Source organism: Oculina patagonica, chromosome 9 (assembly GCF_052425735.1).
Source record: "Oculina patagonica isolate OP01 chromosome 9, crgOcupat, whole genome shotgun sequence".
In the NCBI taxonomy this organism is placed as follows: Eukaryota; Metazoa; Cnidaria; class Anthozoa; order Scleractinia; family Oculinidae; genus Oculina; species Oculina patagonica.
Window position 1 is genome coordinate 31409100 of NC_135766.1, and position 26164 is coordinate 31435263.

Consider the following 26164-nt stretch of genomic DNA (forward strand, 5'->3'; position numbering starts at 1 on the left):
GTCCACTTTAGGGAGAGTCAAAACAAAAAAAAATGTTCTTTTGATACCACGAAAGTGTCTGTAATTCCTTATTAATTACTGACTCACAAAATCCTATTGTTCTCTCTCTGCAATATATTCGAATATTGCAGCCATGAACTTATATAAAACATCAGTGTGGAAGCGACTGATATCGTCGATGTGATGCAGAGAAAGAAACATAGGGTTTTAGGAGGGTCAATAATTATAACAGATAATTACTTCGGCTCACAGCATTATTGGATATATTGCAAAGAGTACGTGATGGCGGATGTTATTTCCAGTCAAACCGCTCCATAATTTTCGCCGCAGATTTTGATTTTGTCCGTAATAATTAACGAGTGTCCGCAAGGCGAGAGTGGACTACACTTAAAACAAGACGCCCTTAGAACTTAAAACTGCGTTGGACCTGTTGTTGTTACTGGACCTGTCGTTGGGGCTGGAACTGTGGTTGTGGCTGTACCTGTTGTTGGGGCTGGACCTGTTGTTGTTGTTGCTGGACCTGTCGTTGGGGCTGGAACTGTTGTTGTGGCTGGACCTGTTGTTGGGGCTGGACCTGTTGTTGTTGTTACTGGTCCTGTCGTTGGGGCTGGAACTGTTGTTGTGGCTGGACCTGTTGCTGGGGCTGGACCTGTTGTTGTTGTTGCTGGACCTGTTATTGTTGCTGGACCTGTTGTTGTTGCTGGACCTGTTGCTGTGGCTGGACCTGTTGTTGTGGATGAAGCAACCGTTGTTGTACGTGGAGGTTCTGTATAGTATCAAAAACAAAAATAAATGACAAATAATTTATACCAGATAAAATTACACCTTAGGTGATTGTTTAGTGCCTAAGACTACGATTGTTATCACAACAACAAATCTAGAGGATAAATGGGTAAAAAATGACAAAAACATGAGGAGTAACAGGCGGACCTGTTGAAGTATCAAGCAGACTCGATGTAGTGCTTGGAGAACCTGTTGTGGTATAGGGTGGACCTCTTGTAATACTTGGCGGACCTGTTATGGTATCTGGGGGACCTGTTGTACTATTGTACCGGTTAACTCCCGCTTCCCGACATGGCCGTACCGCTACGCTCGACCACGCATAAGGACGAAGAATTAAAAACGTTAGTTTAATGTCTTATTTTGATCTATGTGATGGTTAAACAGAGGAAATGGTTCTCAGAAATGATCATTATGAAATTTGAATACTGAGGATGGATCGCATAACTAAATTTTTCTGCCCACCACAGTTGGAGCGAAGGAAATAGAAAAAACGAAAACGCAGAGACAAACGTATGAGAAGGAACAGAATGAACAGGTCCGCTTTCACCGGACTGAAAAATATTAAAAACATGGAGATCGTTCCATTCAGCATTTACTCAGAAACGTTATTTGAAAGGAATTAAAGTTGCACCAAATCGGTCGCGATGAAAGCATTCTTGAATTAGTTTGATACGCCGAGTCCCTGTACGAGTTTTAATTATACTGTTAGTGTTATGTGCTTTCTGAAAAGTCTGTTATTCGGCGAAAACGAAAAAAAAGGACTAAATAAATTCATAACAATTTTCTAAAGCAGAGTTTGTGGAACTAACCTTTATTCTCAATACCCTCGTCAGTCTGTGAAATTTGTAAACTTCAGTGTAATCTTGCAAAATTTTTGTGTATTCTTTTACTTTCTCGATGAATGACTCCGGCCACAATTTGCTAGATTTCCATGTCAAAGAACTTTAAAATCATTGAATACATTTTTACCGTGACAGGTTGTCGTTTTCCTATTCTTTCTTATGACTTTTACAGCTTTGCGAGAACTTTTAGCATTTTTGTCGCGCCGATTCGTAGATTTTGTTTGTGGAACTGAACCTGTGTTTAATTCTCTCAGCCGCTGTGGTTGGTCACCGCGTCATTCGATGAACTTAATGAAAATAAGACATTTGATCACGAAATATAAAATTAAACCTACTACTTTAACGAAGGTTTTCCAGGGTAATTTCATAAAAGCAATAAACGGCTCGTGATTTACAAGCTTTTTCCGTGTTCTCCCAACATCCCTAGTGGTTTTATTACGTCAGTAAATCTCTAGAAACTGCGGTCTATTGCTTAAATAAAATTATTATATAGCGCGCGCTCTGAATGGATAGCTAGGTTAGTGTTAGCTTTAAACTCGATCCAATCTTTTTTAATGTTTCCCATAACAGAACAATGTTGTTTGCAAACCTGTTGGTCGAAGTCGTGGTACATTTCTGTCGAATCTTCCTACTACATTCCCTCGTGGTTTGTAGCGGGCCACTACATAGTGACGTCCGCCTCCAGAGGCCACACCCACCCCGAGCTCAGTAGAACTTCTCCAAACCACCTGTGTAAAATGAAGCCATGGTAGACTTGAATTGATTGCAGTTTGTGTATCAAAATTGTAGTTTGAAATTTCATTGTACCAATCTGTTACTACTTGACTGCAGTTCACGCATGACGTTTCAGATGCATTGTTACATATTGGTTGTCCTGGTGAGGACAACACACGCCAGAGGTTTTCTCCAAGATTTTGGCTGTTTAAGACGGCGACTTCGTGTAGCAATGATTGTTTCTGAAGTAGAAATTGAGCCCAGGTTCTTGCTCCGCTGGCAATGTCTCTATTCCAGAACATGGGTCGAAATGCCGAGTGCAGTGATCGAAAGTTATTGTGTGAGTCCAGACAATCTTGTTCAAAGAAAGACAGGCCTGATGGTCAAAAAAATTAACATGTCAGCTTTTATTAAATTGGCTTATGTTTGCTGTGTAGTTATAGTTTAATATTCTAAATTGTGAACTCTTCGTTGTGATCAAAGTACAAAGCAAGTAAACTCAGGTCGCACTCCATACACAAGAAGTAACACTGCTCGTAACTTGTGATAGCAATCAGGAACCTCTCAAATATTTTACAGATAAGGTTCTTCTGATCATTTTTCCTGTCGCTTACAAACATTGATCGTTCCCAGTGAAATGCTTTAAGACGTACGGGTAAGCTTATTGAGTTTTTCCCAGTGTTTCACGGGTGTTCGCGGAAACGTCTCAAGTGTGCGATCAGTTTCTCTGATGTTCATAGCAGGCATCAACAGAAATAGATTTCGTGTTTCAATTTCGAAATTTCCAAATGGAGACGTTTGTGATCTTAATTGAGCATTTGGAACTTTGAAGGATGGTGTGGAAGGACGACACAGGTTCCTTTTGAGCATCAAGTTGGTTTTTTTCAGGCACAGACTCCGTTTATGCTTACAAATACAACCTTTGTTTCCGAATTATCAAGCAAGCTGCTTAAATTGGCCATTACGCAGTATAGGTTTGCTCCGTTCGTGGCACTAAGAGCATCCTGGTACGATTCGTTTAATGTTTGTTAAAACAAACGTACGATTTGACTTGGATCATCTTCTTAAGATCTTCAAGAGAGATAGCAACATATATGATAGCAGCTAATTTATTTGGCCTTTTCCTATAATTCTACATCGTCTGACAGGGGAGAGGGCAAAGAAAAACAAACCACCAAACATGTATCGTGCTAGATAGTGGCGACATCGGCAGAGACGTAATAACTGAAAGCAAGGGAGCATCAAATTGGATTTTGCCCATCAGTTGCGAAGGTGCAGAATATGAGTCGTGTCAGAAGTTCATAATCTAAGTAGTCTAGCGCATTAGGGCGCGTACTATCAAATTCGCGTATCGGCTATTTAACTGGGCCGAGTCCCAATCATGATTCGCTCTTACTTACCCCAGACCTCCGCTTGGCCAAACCATCAAGAAAACTTTGTTGTCGGTTATATTATAAACAAGAAGCTCTTAGAGCTTAAAACCGCGCTGGTTGCGGTCCACCCTAGGGGAGCGATGCGGGGGAATAAAAAAAAACACACACACACACCCATCTCCATTGCCTCCGTCAAACAATGTTGCGACTGACAAGCAAAATTGTAAAAAAAAAGACCTTGTGTGACATTTCATGGTTGACTAGTTCCATTTTCAATTAATCTTTTTTCTTGTATGCTAATGCTGGCCAAATTCCCAGAATCTTAATCCGTGAAGCCAGACAATCTATTTAATCATCCAGTGTTGTATCGAATTCCTGTTTACATTGAATATCTTGCCCCAATAATGGAATATTGAGACAAATAAAGAGAAGAACACCATAGCTGGTCTTAGCTGAATAGGAATTCACCAGGAAATTAATTTACTAGTGACGTAAACCTTACAAGTCAGAGCATGTTTGTCTCGGTGGTTATCCTTCAGTTTTCTGGAATCCTCTAGATGGCACAGCTTGAAAAATACATAACGCTAAAAAATCTAACAATTCACAAGTAACATGCTGGGTTAAGGTATTATGATAGGTCAATTTTGCTCGAAAATCCAATTCTATTTTTTTCAATCACTTATTGAAATTTTTTGGAAATTTCATCTCCAAAAATTCGAAAAGAAAAGCTTTCTTGGTTCCCGAAATAGAGGGAATAAACGGTTTTAGGGCCTCTTCATATGATCCCGGTTGACCGGGCTGGCCCAGTTACCGAGATCTCGGCTCACTCCTATTTTCTTGTAAAATTTTGGATGTGTTCATATGAGAAGGTGGGCCAGCCCGGTTACCGATATCTCGGTTTCTGCAACCGAGATCTCGACAACCGGGAAGAATATTTTCCCATATGAACACTCCAGCCCGGTCGCCGGGACGCAACTTTTTTTGAGAAAATAGCTTCCCTTTCGTAACTGGGCGGTCAAAATGGCTTAATTTTGTCTTGTATCTATTTCCACTTCAGAAATATGCGAATTAGCTTTATTCATAAAGTTACATGGGTCAATAAAGCTACGATAGTCGCGAAAGATGCAACTTTATGTGTCGCCATTTTGCTTTCGTTTCTTGAATTTTATCCCCGTCAACTGGGCTAAAATTTTCCATATGAACAGAGGTCAAAATCCGTCCTGGTAACTGAGACAGCTCGTAAACCGGGCTCATGTGAAGAGGCCCTTAAATTGCTTATTACCGCCAACTGAGCGTTGATAAATTGGTGTCTTCACTCATTTATCTCCGGCGAAGGTCACGTGAATGTCAAGTTTCACAATCTTGCAACAACCTTACCTAATGCTTGCTCGATTCACGCGAGATCGCTGCAACTCTCCGGTTACTGTAATAATTTCTAGGCTTTTATTGTAGTTAGGGCCTTTCTGCACTAGCAGACAACATTGGAATTGTCCGTAGCATGAAATTATAGTATTTTCTTTGATTCAAACGCTTCAAAATCGAACATTTCACACTAAACATGCCTTGTAAAGAACAAAGTATAGAAAATGCCCCATTTGTAACTGATATGTAGCTTGTAAACATTGCATGACTTGAAGCCTGACCGAGTGGAGGTCTGAGTCTGGTCACCGACAAAACTACAAGAAGCTCTTAGAGCTTAAAACTGCACTGGTTACGTGACCACCCTAGTGGAGCCATGTGGGGGTATAAGAAAATGCACCCCATCTCCGTCACCCGCGTCAGAAACTATTGCGAATGACAAAAAAAATGGCAAGAATGTGTGAATCGCTCAAGAGCCGTGAAATTAGATATTCTGTGTAACGTGCCCATACATTGCATGGACATTGACGCTATAGCACAGACAACTGGTGTACGAAACGACGGAAAATTAATGAGAAATTATCAACACCAACTAACTAATCAAACAGCCAATCGAAGTCAATAATAATTACAACGATAATGCATTTATTAAAAAAAATTGACTGGACCTGCAGTTGGAGCTGGACCTGTTGTTGTGGCTGGACTTGTTGTTGTTGCTGGACCTGTTGTTGTGGTTGGACCAGTTGTTGTGGCTGGAGCAACCGTTGTTGTTGGTGGAGGTTCTGTATAGTATCAAAAACAAAAATAAATGACAAATAATTTATACCAGATAAAATTACACCATAGGTGATGGTTTAGCACCTAAAACTACGATTATAATCGCCAGAACAAATCTAGAGGATAATTGAGTAAAAATTGACAAAAACATGAGGAGTAACAGGCGGACCTATTGAGGTATCTAGCGGACTCGATGTAGTGCTTGGCGGACCTGTTTTGGTATCTGGTGGACCTGTTGTAATACTTGGCAGAGCTGTTGTGGTATCTGGCGGAACTGTTGTAGTGCCTTGCAGACCTGTTGTACTGTCTGGGGGACCTGTTGTAGTGCCTGGCGGACCTGTTGTAGTGCTTGGTGGACCTGTTGTGGTATCTGCTTGAAACTGTTGTAGTACCTGGTGGACCATTTGTAGTATCTAGAGGACCTGTTGTAGTGTCTGACGGGCCTGCTGTACTGCCTGGTGGTCCTGCTGTATAGTGTCTGGCGGACCTGTTGTGGTGTCTGGTGGACCTGTTGCGGTGTTTGTAAAATTATCGATTATATAGCGCGCGCTATAGCTTATTAACTTTCAACTCGATCCAATCATTTTGAATGTTTCCATAACAGAACAATTTTGTATACAAACCTGTTGGTCGAAGTCGTGGCACATTTCTGGAGAATCTTCCTATCACATTCCCTCGTGGTTTGTAGCGGGCCACTACATAGTGACGTCCGCCTCCAGAGGCCACACCCACCCCGAGCTCAGTAGAACTTCTCCAAACCACCTGTGTAAAATGAAGCCATGGTAGACTTGAATTGATTGCAGTTTGTGTATCAAAATTGTAGTTTGAAATTTCATTGTACCAATCTGTTACTACTTGACTGCAGTTCACGCATGACGTTTCAGATGCGTTGTTACATATTGGTTGTGCTGGTAAGGAGAACACACGCCAGAGATTTTCTCCAAGATTTTGGCTGTTTAAGACGGCGACTTCGTGTAGCAATGATTGTTTCTGAAGTAGAAATTGAGCCCAGGTTCTTGCCCCGCTGGCAATGTCTCTATTCCAGAACATGGGTCGAAATGCCGAGTGCAGTGATCGAAAGTTATTGTGTGAGTCCAGGCAATCTTGTTCAAAGAAAGACAGGCCTGCTGTTCAGAGAAATTAACATGCACAATATTAACATGTTAGCTTTTATTAAATTGGCTTTTATTCGCTGTGTGGTTAAAGATTGATATCCTAAATTGTAAAAGCTTCGTTGCGATTAAAGTACAAAGCATATAAAGTTAAATGAGCTTAGGTCGCACTCCATACACAACAAGTAACACTATTCAATTTGCAATTTTCTAGCTGAGAATTCTTCATCAGTTTAATGGAGGCGACGTTTTATTTCAAAGGATATGTGTTTATGTTGTTTTATTGGTCCATTTTAAATTTACCATGGAATAAATGGAAATTTCCCTTTTAAGGTGATATAAATGTTTTAGATGTTACGTATAGGTCTTGGCATTGAAAGAGACACTAAAATGTTATGCTGATGGCAGTCAACATTTTACTGGTCATTAGTATCTTATTTCTCCCTACAGCGGTCATTAATAATTTTTACGAGAAGAGCTAACAAAGGTAAAGGGAAATTGTCTTGATGGCAGCAGATTGTCAATATTCGGGATAAACACCACTTCAAAACTGTAAGTTGAGAAATAATTAGTTACTATACAACTCATGACTTGCGATAGCAACCAGGAACCTCGCGAATCTTTTACAGATAAGGTTCGTCTTATCAATTTTTTTTTCTATCTCTTGCAAACAATGACCGTTCCCAGTGAAATGCTGTAAGCTTATTGAGTTTTTCCAAGTGTTTCTATGGTGTCCGCCGAAACGCCTCGAGTGTGCGCCCAGTTTCCCTGATCTTCACAGCAGGGCATTGACAGAAATAGATTAAGTGTTTTAATTTTCACATTTTAAAATGTAGACCTTCGTGATCTTAATCGAGAATTTGTAACCTTGGTATTAGTATGGAAGGACAATACAAGTTCCTTTTGAGCATCAAGTTGGTTTCTCTCAGCAGGCACAGGTTTCTTTTTTTGCCTAAAAAGTTAGCCTTTGTTTCTGAATTATCAGTCAAGCTACTGTAATTGGCCATTAGAAAGTATAGGCTTGCTGCCGTTCGTGACACCAAGAGAATCCTGCTACCATTTGACTTTGATCATCTTCTTAAGATCGTCAAAGAGAGATAACAAAATATACACCTAATTAAAGAAATGTTGACCCTGTGAAATGCATAAACCATGAACGATAAGACCGCATGGCATTCTGGGTAAACAGCCTTGCTAAGCCTAGTAATATTCAATTTATTGATAAGCAAGATATTTTCTCCTTTTGGGCCTTAAGAGCATGATTTATATAACCTGTCATATCATAATGTTTATTCTTCCGTGAATTGGGATTACCTTTCCTGACTCCCCAGTAAACCTTTGGGTCACATCGTTTATGGTGTTTGCTTTTCACGGGTCAACGTTTCTTAAATCACGTATATAACAAACCGTATCAGGCTAATCGCATGGGTGGGTGGGTCGTGGGTCGTGGGTCGTGGGTCGTGGGTCGTGGGCCGTGGGTCGTGGGTCGTGAGTTCGCCCACGATGTAAAGGAGCATTCTCACGGATTTGTTATTTTTGGATACTGTTTTTCTAATTAACAAAAAATTATTTTTCTTTCATTTCTGGTGCACCGTTTCGCTTTTTTCCTTTAATGTCTGCTGGACATTTTTACGGAAGTGGCCCGAAAATAGCAAGTATATTCGTGGCTTTTTGGGTATTTGTAAGTGAAAAAGTTACAACTGCTCGAGTCTTTTGTATTTTAAATTTTAGGGATTTCCACAGAACACCAGATGGAATTTTTTATTCCTGTGCATGGCCATTTTTTTATTTATTATGGTTTCAGTTGTTTGTTACCTACCAGTGATCTAATTAGTAGCGTGCTGTTTCAGATTCCAAACTTGCAGGTGCGTCGTCGACCCCGCTCAAACGACAGAAATATGCCAAAAACAAAACAAGTACTTCAAAGATAGGGTTTTAATTTTAACGGTTCCAATTTTGATACATCACCGGTATCGTGACAGTTAACTAAGATTTTTGGGGCTTTATAAAACCAAATACCCGATTCCCTCTATAGCGCGCGCCTGCAGGGAATCACGGTAGTTGTATTCATCAAACCCTGCGCGAGATTCAGCAATGTGCATCGTTGTTGAGTCTCGCGCATGGTTTGATGAATACAACTACCGTGATTCCCTGCAGGCGCGCGCTATAGAGGGAATCGGGTATTCTACGTGTTTGGAAATGGCGATATGTGGACTTGTTTTGTAAAGCACTTTGGTTTAGATGCAAAACGTTTTTAAAAAATAAAAACACTCTTATACTTAAGAAAAGGGTAATATTGTTACACTCAGCAGCTATTTTAGTGATCCTTGCTCATACTAACACATCTATATGAAATTACCCGAAGTAGAAAGAAAATCTGCCTGAGACGTTTGACTGCGGTGAAAGTGGGTCGACAATTGACCTTCCGTTATCATTTCAAGCTTGAAGCTGCAGATGCACTATCAAAGGTTGCGTTTGAGGAAATAAAAGGGAAATCCAAACTTGCACTGCCAAGCACTGTAGCGAAATGAACATTTAATTTTGTTGAACTGACTTAAGTTTTATTGCAGACCATTATTTTAAAACGAAAACGTTTATATTATTTTTGCATATATCTTGTGAAAAACATTTTTCGCGGAAATATCCCAAGAAACCCAGTGGGAATATTTCGGCACTAGTTTCCCACTTATCCATGCACGCAGTGGTGCCTGATTATTATCTGAAGAATTATGTCCTAAGGGTGTTCTTATTTGTTTAAGATTTTCAGTTTTGCTGCGAACTACCGGTAGTCTCATGCAACGTGACACCTCCATCCGCGGTCTTTGAACTGGTGAATTCAAATTGCCGGCCTTGTTTTTATGTTTTCAAATAAATTACTTGCATGGATCTAAATGACAAAACCATAGCTTTATTGCAACCAAATGTGTCTCCCTGGGGTTATAATTAAAAATTACAAGCAAACGAGAATAACTTTGAAAACTGTTCAGCCCAACAATATTTCAAAAACGCATATCGCAATCCATTTCAATATTTGTCACTTTTGTCCACCTGTAACTTATTTTGTATTTTCTGTACTGTTATTGAAATGTTCCTTCACTGTTTTAAGAGGTTATTTTTATATTCAACTGAATTTGATGGTCATTTCCGTGCCTAAATTTGGATAAAATCCGTGACACAGTCCCTTTAAGCATCAAACATTTTTAGGTAACTTTAAAATCCATAGATAGCTGGTAACTGGGCTTATACATCAGACATCCAAGAGGAAAAACTGCTGTTGTGAAATGGCGTGACACAGCAAAAATAATGAATTCGATGTGTCAATTACGCACGACGCACAACGCAGGACGCACGACCCACGCCAATTAGACAATCTCAAACAAACCACCAATGTGCTGTGACATGGTAGAGGCGTAATAACCGAAAGTGATGGAGCATCAAATTGGATTTTGCTTTGCAGTTGCGAAGGTGCGGATTATGAGTCGTGTCCGAAGTTCATAATCCAATAAGTTTAGCACATTAGGGCGCGTACTATCAGATTCGCGTATCGGCTATTTAACTGGGCCGAGTCCCAGTTCATGATTCGCTCTTACTTACCCCAGACCTCCGCTTGGCCAAACCACCAAGAAAACTTTGTTGTCGGTAATATTATAAACAAGAAGCTCTTAGAGCTTAAAACCGTGCTGGTTGTGGTCCACCCTAGGGGAGCGATGTGGGGGAATAAAAAAAACACACACACACACACACACACACACCCATCTCCATTGCCTCCGTCAAACAATGTTGCGACTGCAAGCAAAATTGTAAAAAAATCACCTTGTGTGACATTTCATGGTTGACTAGTTCCATTTTCAATTAATCTTTTTTCTTGTATGCTAATGCTGGCCAAATTCCCCGAATCTTAATTCGTGAAGCCAGACAATCTATTTAATCATCCAGTTTAGTATCGATTTCCTGTGTACATTGAATATCTCGTCCCAAAAATGGAATATTGAGACAAATAAAGAGAAGAACACCAGAGCTGGTCTTAGCTGAATGGGAATTCCCCAGGGAATTAATTTACTAGTGACGTAAACCTTACAAGTTAGAGTATGTTTGTCTCGGTGGTTTTCCTTCAGTTTTCTGGAATCCTCTAGATGGCACAGCTTGAAAAATACATAACGCTAAAAAATCTAACAACTCACAAGTAACATGCTGGGTTAAGGTATCATGATAGGTCAATTTTGCTCGAAAAATCCAATTCTATTTTTTTCAATCACTTATTGAAATGTTTTGGAGGTTTCATCTCCAAAAATTCGAAAAGAAAAGCTTTCTTGGTTCCCGAAATAGAGGGAATAAACGGTTTTGAATTGCTTATTACCGCCAACTTAGCGTTGATAAATTGGTGTCTTCACTTATTTATCTCCGGCGAAGGTCACGTGAATGTCAAGTTTCACAATCTTGCGACAACCTTACTGAATGCTTGCTCGATTCACGCGAGATCGCTGCAATTCTCCGGTTACTGTAATAATTTCTAGGCTTTTATTGTGGTTAGGGCCTTTCCGCACTAGCCGACAACATTGGAATTGTCCGTAGCATGAAATTATAGTATTTTCTTTGATTCAAACGCTTCAAAATCGAACATTTCACACTAAACATGCTTTGTAAAGAACAAAGTATAGAAAATGTCCCATTTGTAACTGAGTTGTAGCTTCTAAACATTGCGTGACTTAAAGCCTGACCGAGTGGAGGTCTGGGTCTGGTCACCGACAAAACTACCAAGAAGCTCTTAGAGCTTAAAACCGCACTGGTCACGTGACCACCCTAGTGGAGCCATGTGGGGTATAAGAAAATGCAACCCATCCCCGTCACCCGCGTCAGAAACTATTGCGAATGACAAACAAAATGGTTACAATGTGTGAATCGCTCAAGAGCCGTGAAATTAGCAATTCTGTGCGACGTGCCCATACATTGCATGGACATTGACGCTTAAGCACAGACAACTGGTGTACGACACGACGAAAAATTAATGAGAAATTATCAACACCAACTAACTAATCAAACAGCCAATCGAAGTCAATAAAAATTACAACGATAATGCATTTTTTTTAAAAAAATGGCTGGACCTGCAGTTGGGGCTGGACCTGTTGTTGTTGTTGCTGGACCTGTTGTTGTGGCTGGACCTGTTGTTGTTGCTGGACCTGTTGTTGTTGCTGGACCTGTTGTTGTGGCTGGACCTGTTGTTGTGGCTGGACCTGTTGTTGCGGCTGGACCTGTTGTTGTGGCTGGACCTGTTGTTGTGGATGGGGCAACCGTTGTTGTTGGTGGAGGTTCTGTATAGTATCAAAAACAAAAATAAATGACAAATAATTTATACCAGATAAAATTACACGTTAGGTGATGGTTTAGCGCCTAAAACCACGATTGTAATCGCCACAACAAATCTGGAGGATAAATGAGTAAAAATTGACGAAAACATGAGGAGTACCAGGCGGACCTGTTGAGGTATCTAGCGGACTTGATGTAGTGCTTTGTGGACCTCTTTTTAAAACCTGTTGTGGTGGACTTGTTTTTATACTTGGCGGACCTGTTGTGGTATCTAGCGGACTCGATGTAGTGCTTGGCGGTGCTGTTGTGGTATTTGGCAGAACTGTTGTGGTATCTGGCGGAACTGTTCAAGTGTCTGGCGGACTTGTTGTAGTTCCTGGCGCCCCTGTTGTAGTATCTGGTGGACCTGTTAACGTTTCCGAAGGACCTGTTGTAGTGTCTAGTCACGCTGTTATGTGTTGAAGTGTCTGGTGGGAGCGGGGTATGCGAATCCTTGGCGAAACCTCAACCATTACAATCACATTGACATATCCCATATCTATATTATAAAGTGATCGATTATATAGCGCGCGCTCTGAATGGATATCTAGCTAAGTGTTAGCTTTAAACTCGAATCAATCCTTTTGAATGTTTCCATAACAGAACAATTTTGTTTACAAACCTGTTGGTAGAAGTCGTGGCACATTTCTGGAGAATCTTCCTATCACATTCCCTCGTGGTTTGTAGCGGGCCACTACATAGTGACGTCCGCCTCCAGAGGCCACACCCACCCCGAGCTCAGTGGAACTTCTCCAAACCACCTGTGTAAAATGAAGCCATGGTAGACTTGAATTGATTGCAGTTTGTGTATCAAAATTGTAGTTTGAAATTTCATTGTACCAATCTGTTACTACTTGACTGCAGTTCACGCATGACGTTTCAGATGCGTTGTTACATATTGGTTGTGCTGGTAAGGAGAACACACGCCAGAGATTTTCTCCAAGATTTTGGCTGTTTAAGACGGCGACTTCGTGTAGCAATGATTGTTTCTGAAGTAGAAATTGAGCCCAGGTTCTTGCTCCGCTGGCAATGTCTCTATTCCAGAACATGGGTCGAAATGCCGAGTGCAGTGATCGAAAGTTATTGTGTGAGTCCAGACAATCTTGTTCAAAGAAAGACAGGCCTGATGGTCAAAAAAATTAACATGTCAGCTTTTTTTAAATTGGCTTATGTTTGCTGTGTAGTTATAGTTTAATATTCTAAATTGTGAACTCTTCGTTGTGATCAAAGTACAAAGCAAGTAAACTCAGGTCGCACTCCATACACAAGAAGTAACACTACTCGTAACTTGCGATAGCAATCAGGAACCTCTCAAATATTTAACAGATAAGGTTCATCTGACCATTTTTCCTGTCGCTTACATACATTGATCGTTCCCAGTGAAATGCTTTAAGACGTACGGGTAAGCGTATTGAGTTTTTCCCAGTGTTTCACGGGTGTTCGCGGAAACGTCTCGAGTGTGCGACCAGTTTCACTGATGTTCATAGCAGGCATTGACAGAAATAGATTCCGTGTTCACAATGGTCGGCTGCAAGGGCTTTTTCCCCCGCAAGATTCATTTCAAAAGCTTTTTCGATTCACGCGAGATCGCTGCAATTCTCCGGTTACTGTAATAATTTTTAAGCCTTTACTATAGCTAGGGCCTTTCCGTACTAACACACAAAATTGCAATTGTCCGTAGCATGAAATTATAGTATTTTACACTAAACATGCTTTGTAAAGACAAAAGAATAGAAAATGTCCCATTTGTAACTGATTTGTAGCTTTTAAACATTGCGTGACTTGAAGCCTGACCGAGTGGAGGTCTGGGTCTGGTCACCGACAAAACTACAAGAAGCTCTTAGAGCTTAAAACTGCACTGGTCACGTGACCACCCTAATGGAGCCATGTGGGGGTATAAGAAAATGCACCCCCATCACCGTCACGCGCGCAAAAGTATTGCGAATGACAAAAAACAATGGTTACAATGTGTGAATCGCTCAAGAGCCGAGAAATTAGCAATTCTGTGCAACGTGCCCATACATTGCATGAAAATTGACGCTATAGCTCAGAAAACTGGTGTATGACACGACGAAAAATTGATGAGAAATTATCAAAACTAACTAATCAAACAGCCAATCGAAGTCAATAAAAATGACAACGATAATGCATTTATTAAAAAAATGGCCGAACCTGCAGTTGTGGTTGGACCTGTTGTTGTGGCTGGACCTGTTGATGTTGTTGTCGCTGGACTTGTTGTTGTGGACGGAGCAACCGTTGTTGTAGGTGGAGGTTCTTTATAGTATCGAAAACAAAAATAAATGACAAATAATTTATACCAGATAAAATTACACCTTAGGTGATTGTTTAGCGTGTAAAACTGCGATTATTATCACCACAACAAATCTAGAAGATAAATGAGTAAAAATTGACAAAAACATGAGGAGTACGAGTACCAGGCGGACCTATTGAGGTATCTAGCGGACTCGATGTAGTGCTTGGGGGACCTGTTTTGGTATCTGCTGGACCTGTTGTAATACTTGGCGGAGCTGTTGTGGTATCTGGCGGAACTGTTGTAGTGTCTTGCAGACCTGTCGTACTGTCTGGGGGACCTGTTGTAGTGTCTGACGGACCTGTTGTACTGTCTGGGGGACCTGTTGTAGTGCCTGGCGGACCTGTTGTAGTGCTTGGTGGACCAGTTGTGGTATCTGCTTGAAACTGTTGTAGTACCTGGTGGACCATTTGTAGTATCTAGAGGACCTGTTGTAGTGTCTGACGGGCCTGCTGTACTGCCTGGTGGTCCTGCTGTATAGTGTCTGGCGGACCTGTTGTGGTGTTTGGTGGACCTGTTGCGGTGTTTGTAAAATTATCGATTATATAGCGCGCGCTATAGCTTTTTAACTTTCAACTCGATCCAATCATTTTGAATATTTCCATAACAGAAGAATTTTGTATACAAACCTGTTGGTCGAAGTCGTGGCACATTTCTGGAGAATCTTCCTATCACATTCCCTCGTGGTTTGTAGCGGGCCACTACATAGTGACGTCCGCCTCCAGATGCCACACCCACCCCGAGCTCAGTAGAACTTCTCCAAACCACCTGTGTAAAATGAAGCCATGGTAGACTTGAATTGATTGCAGTTTGTGTATCAAAATTGTAGTTTGAAATTTCATTGTACCAATCTGTTACTACTTGACTGCAGTTCACGCATGACGTTTCAGATGCGTTGTTACATATTGGTTGTGCTGGTAAGGAGAACACACGCCAGAGATTTTCTCCAAGATTTTGGCTGTTTAAGACGGCGACTTCGTGTAGCAATGATTGTTTCTGAAGTAGAAATTGAGCCCAGGTTCTTGCTCCGCTGGCAATGTCTCTATTCCAGAACATGGGTCGAAATGCCGAGTGCAGTGATCGAAAGTTATTGTGTGAGTCCAGACAATCTTGTTCAAAGAAAGACAGGCCTGATGGTCAAAAAAATTAACATGTCAGCTTTTATTAAATTGGCTTATGTTTGCTGTGTAGTTATAGTTTAATATTCTAAATTGTGAACTCTTCGTTGTGATCAAAGTACAAAGCAAGTAAACTCAGGTCGCACTCCATACACAAGAAGTAACACTACTCGTAACTTGCGATAGCAATCAGGAACCTCTCAAATATTTTACAGATAAGGTTCTTCTGACCATTTTTCCTGTCGCTTACAAACATTGATCGTTCCCAGTGAAATGCTTTAAGACGTACGGGTAAGCTTATTGAGTTTTTCCCAGTGTTTCACGGGTGTTCGCGGAAACGTCTCAAGTGTGCGATCCGTTTCTCTGATGTTCATAGCAGGCATCAACAGAAATAGATTTCGTGTTTCAATTTCGAAATTTCCAAATGGAGACGTTTGTGATCTTAATTGAGCATTTGGAACTTTGAAGGATGGTGTGGAAGGACGACACAGGTTCCTTTTGAGCATCAAGTTGGTTTCTTTCAGGCACAGACTCCGTTTATGCTTACAAATACAACCTTTGTTTCCGAATTATCAAGCAAGCTGCTTAAATTGGCCATTACGCAGTATAGGTTTGCTCCGTTCGTGGCACTAAGAGCATCCTGGTACGATTCGTTTAATGTTTGTTAAAACAAACGTACGATTTGACTTGGATCATCTTCTTAAGATCTTCAAGAGAGATAGCAACATATATGATAGCAGCTAATTTATTTGGCCTTTTCCTATAATTCTACATCGTCTGACAGGGGAGAGGGCAAAGAAAAACAAACCACCAAAGATGTATCGTGCTAGATAGTGGCGACATCGGCAGAGACGTAATAACTGAAAGCAAGGGAGCATCAAATTGGATTTTGCCCATCAGTTGCGAAGGTGCAGAATATGAGTCGTGTCAGAAGTTCATAATCTAAGTAGTCTAGCGCATTAGGGCGCGTACTATCAAATTCGCGTATCGGCTATTTAACTGGGCCGAGTCCCAATCATTATTCGCTCTTACTTACCCCAGACCTCCGCTTGGCCAAACCATCAAGAAAACTTTGTTGTCGGTTATATTATAAACAAGAAGCTCTTAGAGCTTAAAACCGCGCTGGTTGCGGTCCACCCTAGGGGAGCGATGTGGGGGAATAAAAAAAAAAAAACACACACACACACACCCATCTCCATTGCCTCCGTCAAACAATGTTGCGACTGACAAGCAAAATTGTAAAAAAAAAACACCTTGTGTGACATTTCATGGTTGACTAGTTCCATTTTCAATTAATCTTTTTTCTTGTATGCTAATGCTGGCCAAATTCCCAGAATCTTAATCCGTGAAGCCAGACAATCTATTTAATCATCCAGTGTTGTATCGAATTCCTGTTTACATTGAATATCTTGCCCCAATAATGGAATATTGAGACAAATAAAGAGAAGAACACCATAGCTGGTCTTAGCTGAATAGGAATTCACCAGGAAATTAATTTACTAGTGACGTAAACCTTACAAGTCAGAGCATGTTTGTCTCGGTGGTTATCCTTCAGTTTTCTGGAATCCTCTAGATAGCACAGCTTGAAAAATACATAACGCTAAAAAATCTAACAATTCACAAGTAACATGCTGGGTTAAGGTATTATGATAGGTCAATTTTGCTCGAAAATCCAATTCTATTTTTTTCAATCACTTATTGAAATTTTTTGGAAATTTCATCTCCAAAAATTCGAAAAGAAAAGCTTTCTTGGTCCGAAATAGAGGGAATAAACGGTTTTAAATTGCTTATTATCGCCAACTAAGCGTTGATAAATTGGTGTCTTCACTCAGTTATCTCCGGCGAAGGTCACGTGAATGTCAAGTTTCACAATCTTGCAACAACCTTACCTAATGCTTGCTCGATTCACGCGAGATCGCTGCAACTCTCCGGTTACTGTAATAATTTCTAGGCTTTTATTGTAGTTAGGGCCTTTCCGCACTAGCAGACAACATTGGAATTGTCCGTAGCATGAAATTATAGTATTTTCTTTGATTCAAACGCTTCAAAATCGAACATTTCACACTAAACATGCCTTGTAAAGAACAAAGTATAGAAAATGTCCCATTTGTAACTGATATGTAGCTTATAAACATTGCATGACTTGAAGCCTGACCGAGTGGAGGTCTGAGTCTGGTCACCGACAAAACTACAAGAAGCTCTTAGAGCTTAAAACTGCACTGGTTACGTGACCACCCTAGTGGAGCCATGTGGGGGTATAAGAAAATGCACCCCATCTCCGTCACCCGCGTCAGAAACTATTGCGAATGACAAAAAAAAAATGGCAAGAATGTGTGAATCGCTCAAGAGCCGTGAAATTAGATATTCTGTGTAACGTGCCCATACATTGCATGGACATTGACGCTATAGCACAGACAACTGGTGTACGACACGACGGAAAATTAATGAGAAATTATCAACACCAACTAACTAATCAAACAGCCAATCGAAGTCAATAAAAATTACAACGATAATGCATTTATTAAAAAAAATGACTGGACCTGCAGTTGGGGCTGGACCTGTTGTTGTGGCTGGACTTGTTGTTGTTGCTGGACCTGTTGTTGTGGTTGGACCAGTTGTTGTGGCTGGAGCAACCGTTGTTGTTGGTGGAGGTTCTGTATAGTATCAAAAACAAAAATAAATGACAAATAATGTATACCAGATAGAATTACACCATAGGTAATGGTTTAGCACCTAAAACTACGATTATAATCGCCACAACAAATCTAGAGGATAATTGAGTAAAAATTGACAAAAACATGAGGAGTAACAGGCGGACCTATTGAGGTATCTAGCGGACTCGATGTAGTGCTTGGCGGACCTGTTTTGGTATCTGGTGGACCTGTTGTAATACTTGGCAGAGCTGTTGTGGTATCTGGCGGAACTGTTGTAGTGCCTTGCAGACCTGTTGTACTGTCTGGGGGACCTGTTGTAGTGCCTGGCGGACCTGTTGTAGTGCTTGGTGGACCTGTTGTGGTATCTGCTTGAAACTGTTGTAGTACCTGGTGGACCATTTGTAGTATCTAGAGTACCTGTTGTAGTGTCTGACGGGCCTGCTGTACTGCCTGGTGGTCCTGCTGTATAGTGTCTGGCGGACCTGTTGTGGTGTCTGGTGGACCTGTTGCGGTGTTTGTAAAATTATCGATTATATAGCGCGCGCTATAGCTTATTAACTTTCAACTCGATCCAATCATTTTGAATGTTTCCATAACAGAACAATTTTGTATACAAACCTGTTGGTCGAAGTCGTGGCACATTTCTGGAGAATCTTCCTATCACATTCCCTCGTGGTTTGTAGCGGGCCACTACATAGTGACGTCCGCCTCCAGAGGCCACACCCACCCCGAGCTCAGTAGAACTTCTCCAAACCACCTGTGTAAAATGAAGCCATGGTAGACTTGAATTGATTGCAGTTTGTGTATCAAAATTGTAGTTTGAAATTTCATTGTACCAATCTGTTACTACTTGACTGCAGTTCACGCATGACGTTTCAGATGCGTTGTTACATATTGGTTGTGCTGGTAAGGAGAACACACGCCAGAGATTTTCTCCAAGATTTTGGCTGTTTAAGACGGCGACTTCGTGTAGCAATGATTGTTTCTGAAGTAGAAATTGAGCCCAGGTTCTTGCTCCGCTGGCAATGTCTCTATTCCAGAACATGGGTCGAAATGCCGAGTGCAGTGATCGAAAGTTATTGTGTGAGTCCAGACAATCTTGTTCAAAGAAAGACAGGCCTGATGGTCAAAAAAATTAACATGTCAGCTTTTATTAAATTGGCTTATGTTTGCTGTGTAGTTATAGTTTAATATTCTAAATTGTGAACTCTTCGTTGTGATCAAAGTACAAAGCAAGTAAACTTAGGTCGCACTCCATACACAAGAAGTAACTCTACTAGTAAGTTGCGATAGCAATCGGGAACCTCTCAAATATTTTACAGATAAGGTTCTTATGATCATTTTTCCTGTCGCTTACAAACATTGATTGTTCCCAGTGAAATGCTTTAAGACATACGGGTAAGCTTATTGAGTTTTTCCCAGTGTTTCACGGGTGTTCGCGGAAACGTCTCGAGTGTGCGACCAGTTTCCCTGATGTTCATAGCATGCATCTACAGAAATAGATTCCGTGTTTTAATTTCCACATTTCCAAATGGAGACGTTTGTGATCTTAATCGAGCATTTGGAACCTTGAAGGATGGTGTGGAAGGACAACACATGTTCCTTTTGAGCATCATTTATGCTTACAAATACAACCTTTGTTACCGAAATATCAAGCAAGCTGCTTAAATTGGCCATTACTCAGTATAGGTTTGCTCCGTTCGTGACACTAAGAGCGTCCTGGTACGATTCGTTTAATGTTTGTTAAAACTAACGTACGATTTGACTTGGATCATCTTCTTAAGATCTTCAAGAGAGATAGCAACTTATATAGCAACTGATAGCAGCTGATTTCTTTGGCGTTTTCTTATAATTCTACATCGTCTGATAGGAGAGAGGGCGAAGAAAAACAAACCACCAAACATGTATCGTGCTAGATAGACTAAAAGAACCTGAAACAGGCGACACTACTAACATGCTAGGTTAAGGTATCATGATAGGTCAATTTTGCTCGAAAAATCCAATCCTATTTTTTTCAATCACCTTTCGGAATTTTTTGGAGGTTTCATCTCCAAAAATTCGAAAAGAAAAGCTTTCTTGGTTTCCGAAATAGAGGGAATAAACGATTTTGAATTGCTTATTACCGCCAACTGAGCGTTGATAAATTGGTGTCTTCACTTATTTATCTCCGGGGAAGGGCACGTGGGTGTCAAGTTTCACAACCTTGCGTCAAACTTACTGAATGCTTGCTTGATTCACGCGAGATCGCTGCAATTCTCCGGTTACTGCAATAATTTCTAGGCTTTTATTGTACTTGTACACGTTAACCCTATTCAGACCGGTCTTTTTTTTGGACCCCCTATGTAATTTCCAGAATATTTAAGCAGTCACAATGAAACTTATGGGATGTATGGTATGTCCAAACATATTTCTTTTGGTATGCGTCACGTGGGATGACGGCGTCACATCACGTGACAATTACATCATCATGTCAAAACAGCCGCCATCTTGGATCCGCCACCTTGGATATCAAAATTTTTCCAAAATGGCAGAAAACCACCCAAAATTACTGAAACGTACACAAAATCAATAAAACTGCGCTTAAAACCATAAAAAGGCAAAAATTAATGGCATTTAAGTTAATTTTCGTTAGTAAAAACACGAAAATTACAAATTTGGGAAAACATGCCTATCAAAATGCCGCTGACATGGTGATGTCACGTTCCTGACATAACATCCTATCCTACCAAATTATTTCCAGATAAATTTTAGATGTACTCACAAAGTTTGGCAGGGTTTGGTTGAATCTTGAAAAAGTTATAAGCGTTCAAATTCAGCGCGGGCCTCAAAAGCCTCCCCCCCCACCCCGGTCTGAATAGGGTTAAATCTTTGATGTCTTTCCGGAAGGGAAATTTTCGTGTCCGTTCCCTTCGATGAAAAGCTAAAAAGACAAAAGGCTAAAGAGTCGTTTCCCGCTTCAAGGGCTTCCGATTTGGCGATTTCCGATTGCTCTGGTTTTTACTTACGCTAACTTCCAACATGTTAGAAATCTACCGTGTAGAAAATAACCGTGTCAATCTACCGTGTTATAAAACCAAGCTTTACGGTGTTAGCCAAATGCAAACAAAGGCCACAAGCACGTTTCTGACAATCAATTGTTTTAATTCGCATAATCGCACTATAAGCATGTCGTGTTTATAGGACCGTGCGAACGTGTTGCTTCCGTGCCGTGCGCGTGCGTTCACCTTATTCCCTGTTTTCCCGTGGAGGGTCACAAATGTGTACCGTTGTAACTAAAAGAAAACAAAACCCATCATAAAATTTTTAAGTACAGTCTTAGGTCATGTTACCTATAATGTTACCTATAATTTCTGTGCGTTAATTCGATGATACAAGCTAAATCCTGTTGTTCTGAAGGTGCCCTTGATCTCTGCCATCTCATAAAATGAAAAACAACAAGATGGCCAGATAAAAAACATTTTTCACCCTCGTGATCTCATTTCTAAGATCATTTGTTCTCTTGGATTCTCCGCCGCTGGCATTCTTTACTAGTTTTGCCTTTGTGATCTTTGGCCAGTTCGTGATGTTTTTGACATATTAGCTGTGCACCGTTTGAATAAGCTTTCCTGTAAAATTCAATAACAAGCAGACGGCTGTTGCAGTGAGCGCGTATTAGCACATACCCGAGAACCAAAGAGAAAGCTTACTTCGTTTTATCTCCTGCCTGCTACAATTCTCGCACAGAAACCGGATTCTTATCTTTGATGTTTAACAGGTTAGGTTCAAAAGATTTATTATGTTTCCTTTTGTAAAGGACTTATAGCTTTTTAAACATTGCATGATTTTGGCAGACCGTCATCGATACCTTGTGAAAGTGAACATTACAACGCCAGTACATTTCACGACACAAACGTAATGGTGTTAAAATAAATGTAAATTCCGACCCGCTGGAGCGACTTTTTCTTTCATAGCATGAAATTATAGAATTTTCTTTGTTTCAAACGCTTAAAAATCGAACATTTCACACTAAACATGCTTTGTAAAGAGCAAAGTATGGAAAGTGTCCCATTTGCAACTGATTTGTAGCTTCTAAGCATTGCGCAACTCAAAGCCTGACCGAGTGGAGGTCTGGGTCTGGTCACCGACGAGAAGCTCTTAAAGCTTAAAACCGTACTGGTCACGTGACCACCATAGGGGAGCCATGTGGGGGTATAAAAAGTACATCCCCCATCCCCGTCAACCGCGTCAAAAAGTATTGCGAATGACAAACAAAATGGTAAGAATGTGTTAATCACTCAAGAGCCGAGAAATTAGCAATTCTGTACAACGTGCCCATACATTGCATGGAAATTGACGCTATAGCTCAGAAAACTGGTGTACGACTCGACGAAAAATTAATGAGAAATTATCAACACCAAATAACAAATCAAAAAGCCATCGAAGTCGATAAAAGTGACAACGATAAGGCATTTATAAAAAAAATATGGCATTACCTGCTGTTGTGGTTGGACCTTTTGTTGTGGCTGGACCTTTTGTTGTGGCTGGACCTTTTGTTGTTGTGCCTGGACCTGTTGTTGTGGCTGGACCTGTTGTTGTGACTGGAGCTGTTGTTGTGGATGGAGCAACCGTTGTTGTAGGTGGAGGTTCTGTATAGTATCAAAAACAAAAATAAATGACAAATAATTTATACCAGATTAAATTACACCTTAGGTGATGGTTTAGCGCCTACAACTACGATAATTATCCGCCACAACAAATCTAGAAGATAAATGAATAAAAGTTGACAAAAACATGAAAAGGACAGGCGGAAGTGTAGTTCCTGGCGGACCTGTTGTAGTTGCTTGTGGCCTTAGTGTCTGGCAGACCTGTTGTAGTGTCTACTGAAGCTGTTGCTATATCTGTGGGATGTGTTGTAGTGTCCGGTGGGAGGAAGGTATGCGAATCCTTGGCGAAACCTCAACCATTACAATCACATTAACATATCCCATATCTATATTATAAAATTGTCGATTATATAACGCGCGCACTGAATGGATAGCTAGCTAGGTGTTAGCTTTCAACTCTATCCAATCCTTTTGAATGTTTTCCAAAACAGAACCAATCTAGAGGATAAATGAGTAAAAATTGACAAAAACATGAAGAGGAACAGGCGGACCTGTAGTTCTTGGCGGACCTGTTGTATTTCCTGATGGACCTGTTGTAGTGCCTGGCGGTCCTATTGCAGTGCCTGGTCGTTTTAGTGTCTGGCGGACCTGCTGAAGTGTCTAGTGAAGCTGGTGCTATATCTGTCTGATGTGTTGTAGTGTCCGGTGGGAGAAAGGTATACAATCACATTGACATATCCCATATCTATATTATAAAATTGGCGATTATATAGCGCGCGCACTGAATGGATGGCTGGCTAGGTGTTAGCTTTCAACTCGATCCAATCCTTTTGAATGTTTCCATAACAGAACAATTTTGTTTACAAACCTGTTGGTAGAAGCCGTGGCACATTTCTGGAGAATCTTCCTATCATATTCCCTCGTGGTTTGTAGCGGGCCACTACATAGTGACGTCCGCCTCCAGATGCCACACCCACCCCGAGCTCAGTAGAACTTCTCCAAACCAGCTGTGTAAAATGAAGCCATGGTAGACTTGAATTGATTGCAGTTTGTGTATCAAAATTGTAGTTTGAAATTTCATTGTACCATTCTGTTACTACTTGACTGCAGTTCACGCATGACGTTTCAGATGCGTTGTTACATATTGGTCGTGCTGGTGAGGAGAACACACGCCAGAGGTTTTCTCCAAGATTTTGGCTGTTTAAGACGGCCTCTTCATGTAGCAATGATTGGTTCTGAAGAAGAAATTGAGCCCAGGTTCTTGCCCCGCTGGCAATGTCTCTATTCCAGACCATGGGTCGAAATGACGAGTGCAGTGATCGAAAGTTATTGTGTGAGTCCAGACAATCTTGTTCAAAGAAAGACAGGCGTGCTGGTCAGAGAAATTAACATACACAATATTAACAGGTCAGCTTTTGTTAAGTGGAATGGCAACTTGAATGAAGTGAAAATGAATGAAGAAGCGTTCTCAAGTAGAATACTCGGAAATAGATTTTCCGAGTTCCTCCAACGGAAGTCGAACCCATGACCTTCCAGAATACCGGTTGGACGCTCTAACCACTGAGCTATTGGAGACTCGTGGTGAACGAGGTCATATACTAAGTTCTAATGTGTGACACATGTCCTGCCATATCTACACGGCTCAATATGTCGAAATGATAAATGTGGATAAATGTTAGAACGCTTCTTCATTCATTTTCACTTTATACAATTTGCCATTTCACTAAACATTTATTCAAATTAAAGCTTTTATTAAATTGGCTTATATTTGCTGTCTGGTTAAAGATTAATGTCCTAAATTGTGAAAGCTTTGTTGTGATCAAAGTATAAAGCACTTAAAGTTAAATGGAATTGAAGTCTAACAACCCAGCTTCACTCAATACACAAGAAGTAATCAGTACTATTCAATTTGTAATTTTCTTGCTGGGAATTCTACTTCAGTTTAATGAAGGCGATGTATTTTTTTCAAGGGATACGCGTTGAATGAAGATGAAGTATTCAACATGACACGAGGATGGAACAAAGAAAAAGTCATCCTTTACTAGGTTGATGTGTGACACTCGTCCTGCATACTGCTAGGTTCAGCAATTTCGAATTCATCAAGTGTGTAGAAAATAAAAGAATGGTAAATTTTAAGCTCGGTAATAAATAATGAAGATGAAGTATGTGTTTTTGTTTTGTTTTATTGGTCCATTTTAAGTTTACCATTGAATAAATGGAAATTTCCTTTCTAATGTGATATAAATATTTTAGATATTTATGTATAGGTCTTGGCGTTGAAAGAGACACTAAAATGTTATGCTGATGGCAGTCTGACTGGCAGTGGACATCATTATCCCTTTTCTGCTTACAGCGGTGATTAATAATTTTTACCAGAAGAGATAACAAAGGTAAAGGGAAATTGTCTTGATGGCAGCAGATTACCCGCTACTTGCGAACATCACACAGTGCAAAAGAAATCAACAAAACAGTCTTGTGTATTCAAATAAGCTTGACAAGTGACAGTGAGTCGCGAAACTGTGAAAAACGCACGATCAGGCCATTCTGAGAAAGCCGCACAATGGCCACAATAAAACAAAAGAAAGACTATGTTGTTTACGGACGGAGCCGATGTACCATTAATTAGACAGCTTTTGTCCTGCTGGAAATGGGCTTTACATATGATAATCCCTCATGAATAATATAAAATATGTCATTGGGGAGGGGGGGGGGGGATAGAAACGAGGTCTGGGACCGAGTAGCGATGCTCTCACAACTTGCAACGCGATCAATTCATGGTGTAGTCAGCGGTTTTTGGACGATGATGCAACAGGCAACATTTTCCTGCGAGATGGAAGCTATGGAAATCAAGACTACCATGCCGTAGAATCACTTATTATAACGGGGTGCAATTCTCTTAACTAAACATCTAAAAGCAGTGTGTTTATCCGAAAATTTCGTCATCATCGTGTAGTTATAAGAACGTAGAATTTTGAGATGCCGTGCTACTTTTCATTGCTGAATGCAAATGATTGTACTACGATTTTCAAATGGCCCACAGGGGTATTGTTAATGAGGTAAAACAAAGAATGACCAAGTCAACAAACAACCTCGAAACAATAGAGCAAGAACAATAGCTCCGATCATCGCGGGAATATTCGATCGCCACTACTATAAAAAAATCGATCTCTCCCAGTGGTCTCATGTTGTTATTGT

General features: G+C 40.6%; 1 protein-coding gene across 6 annotated transcripts in view; it reads right to left on the minus strand.

The window, feature by feature from the left end:
* The window catches only part of LOC144664606 (uncharacterized), a 40359-nt gene extending 15738 nt beyond the window's left edge, over window positions 1-24621 (minus strand). Inside the window, exons 1-13 of one of the 6 annotated variants that reach the window (XM_078525729.1) lie at window positions 23838-24621; window positions 22859-23011; window positions 19005-19505; window positions 18273-18386; window positions 15244-15744; window positions 14476-14577; window positions 12926-13426; window positions 12210-12269; window positions 12138-12173; window positions 6472-6975; window positions 5740-5853; window positions 2215-2715; window positions 428-766 (exon numbers count right to left, since the gene is read on the minus strand). In XM_078525729.1, the coding sequence (XP_078381855.1) occupies window positions 428-766; window positions 2215-2715; window positions 5740-5853; window positions 6472-6975; window positions 12138-12173; window positions 12210-12269; window positions 12926-13426; window positions 14476-14577; window positions 15244-15744; window positions 18273-18386; window positions 19005-19505; window positions 22859-23011; window positions 23838-24264 (3853 nt within the window). In that variant the 5' untranslated portion in view covers window positions 24265-24621. Of the gene's footprint in view, window positions 1-427; window positions 767-2214; window positions 2716-5739; window positions 5854-6471; window positions 6976-12062; window positions 12081-12101; window positions 12270-12925; window positions 13427-14475; window positions 14578-15243; window positions 15745-18272; window positions 18387-19004; window positions 19506-22858; window positions 23012-23837 lie in introns of all 6 variants that reach the window. The other 5 variants (XM_078525727.1, XM_078525728.1, XM_078525731.1 and 2 more) reach the window with 5 other exon arrangements.
* Window positions 24622-26164: the final 1543 nt, after the last annotated feature.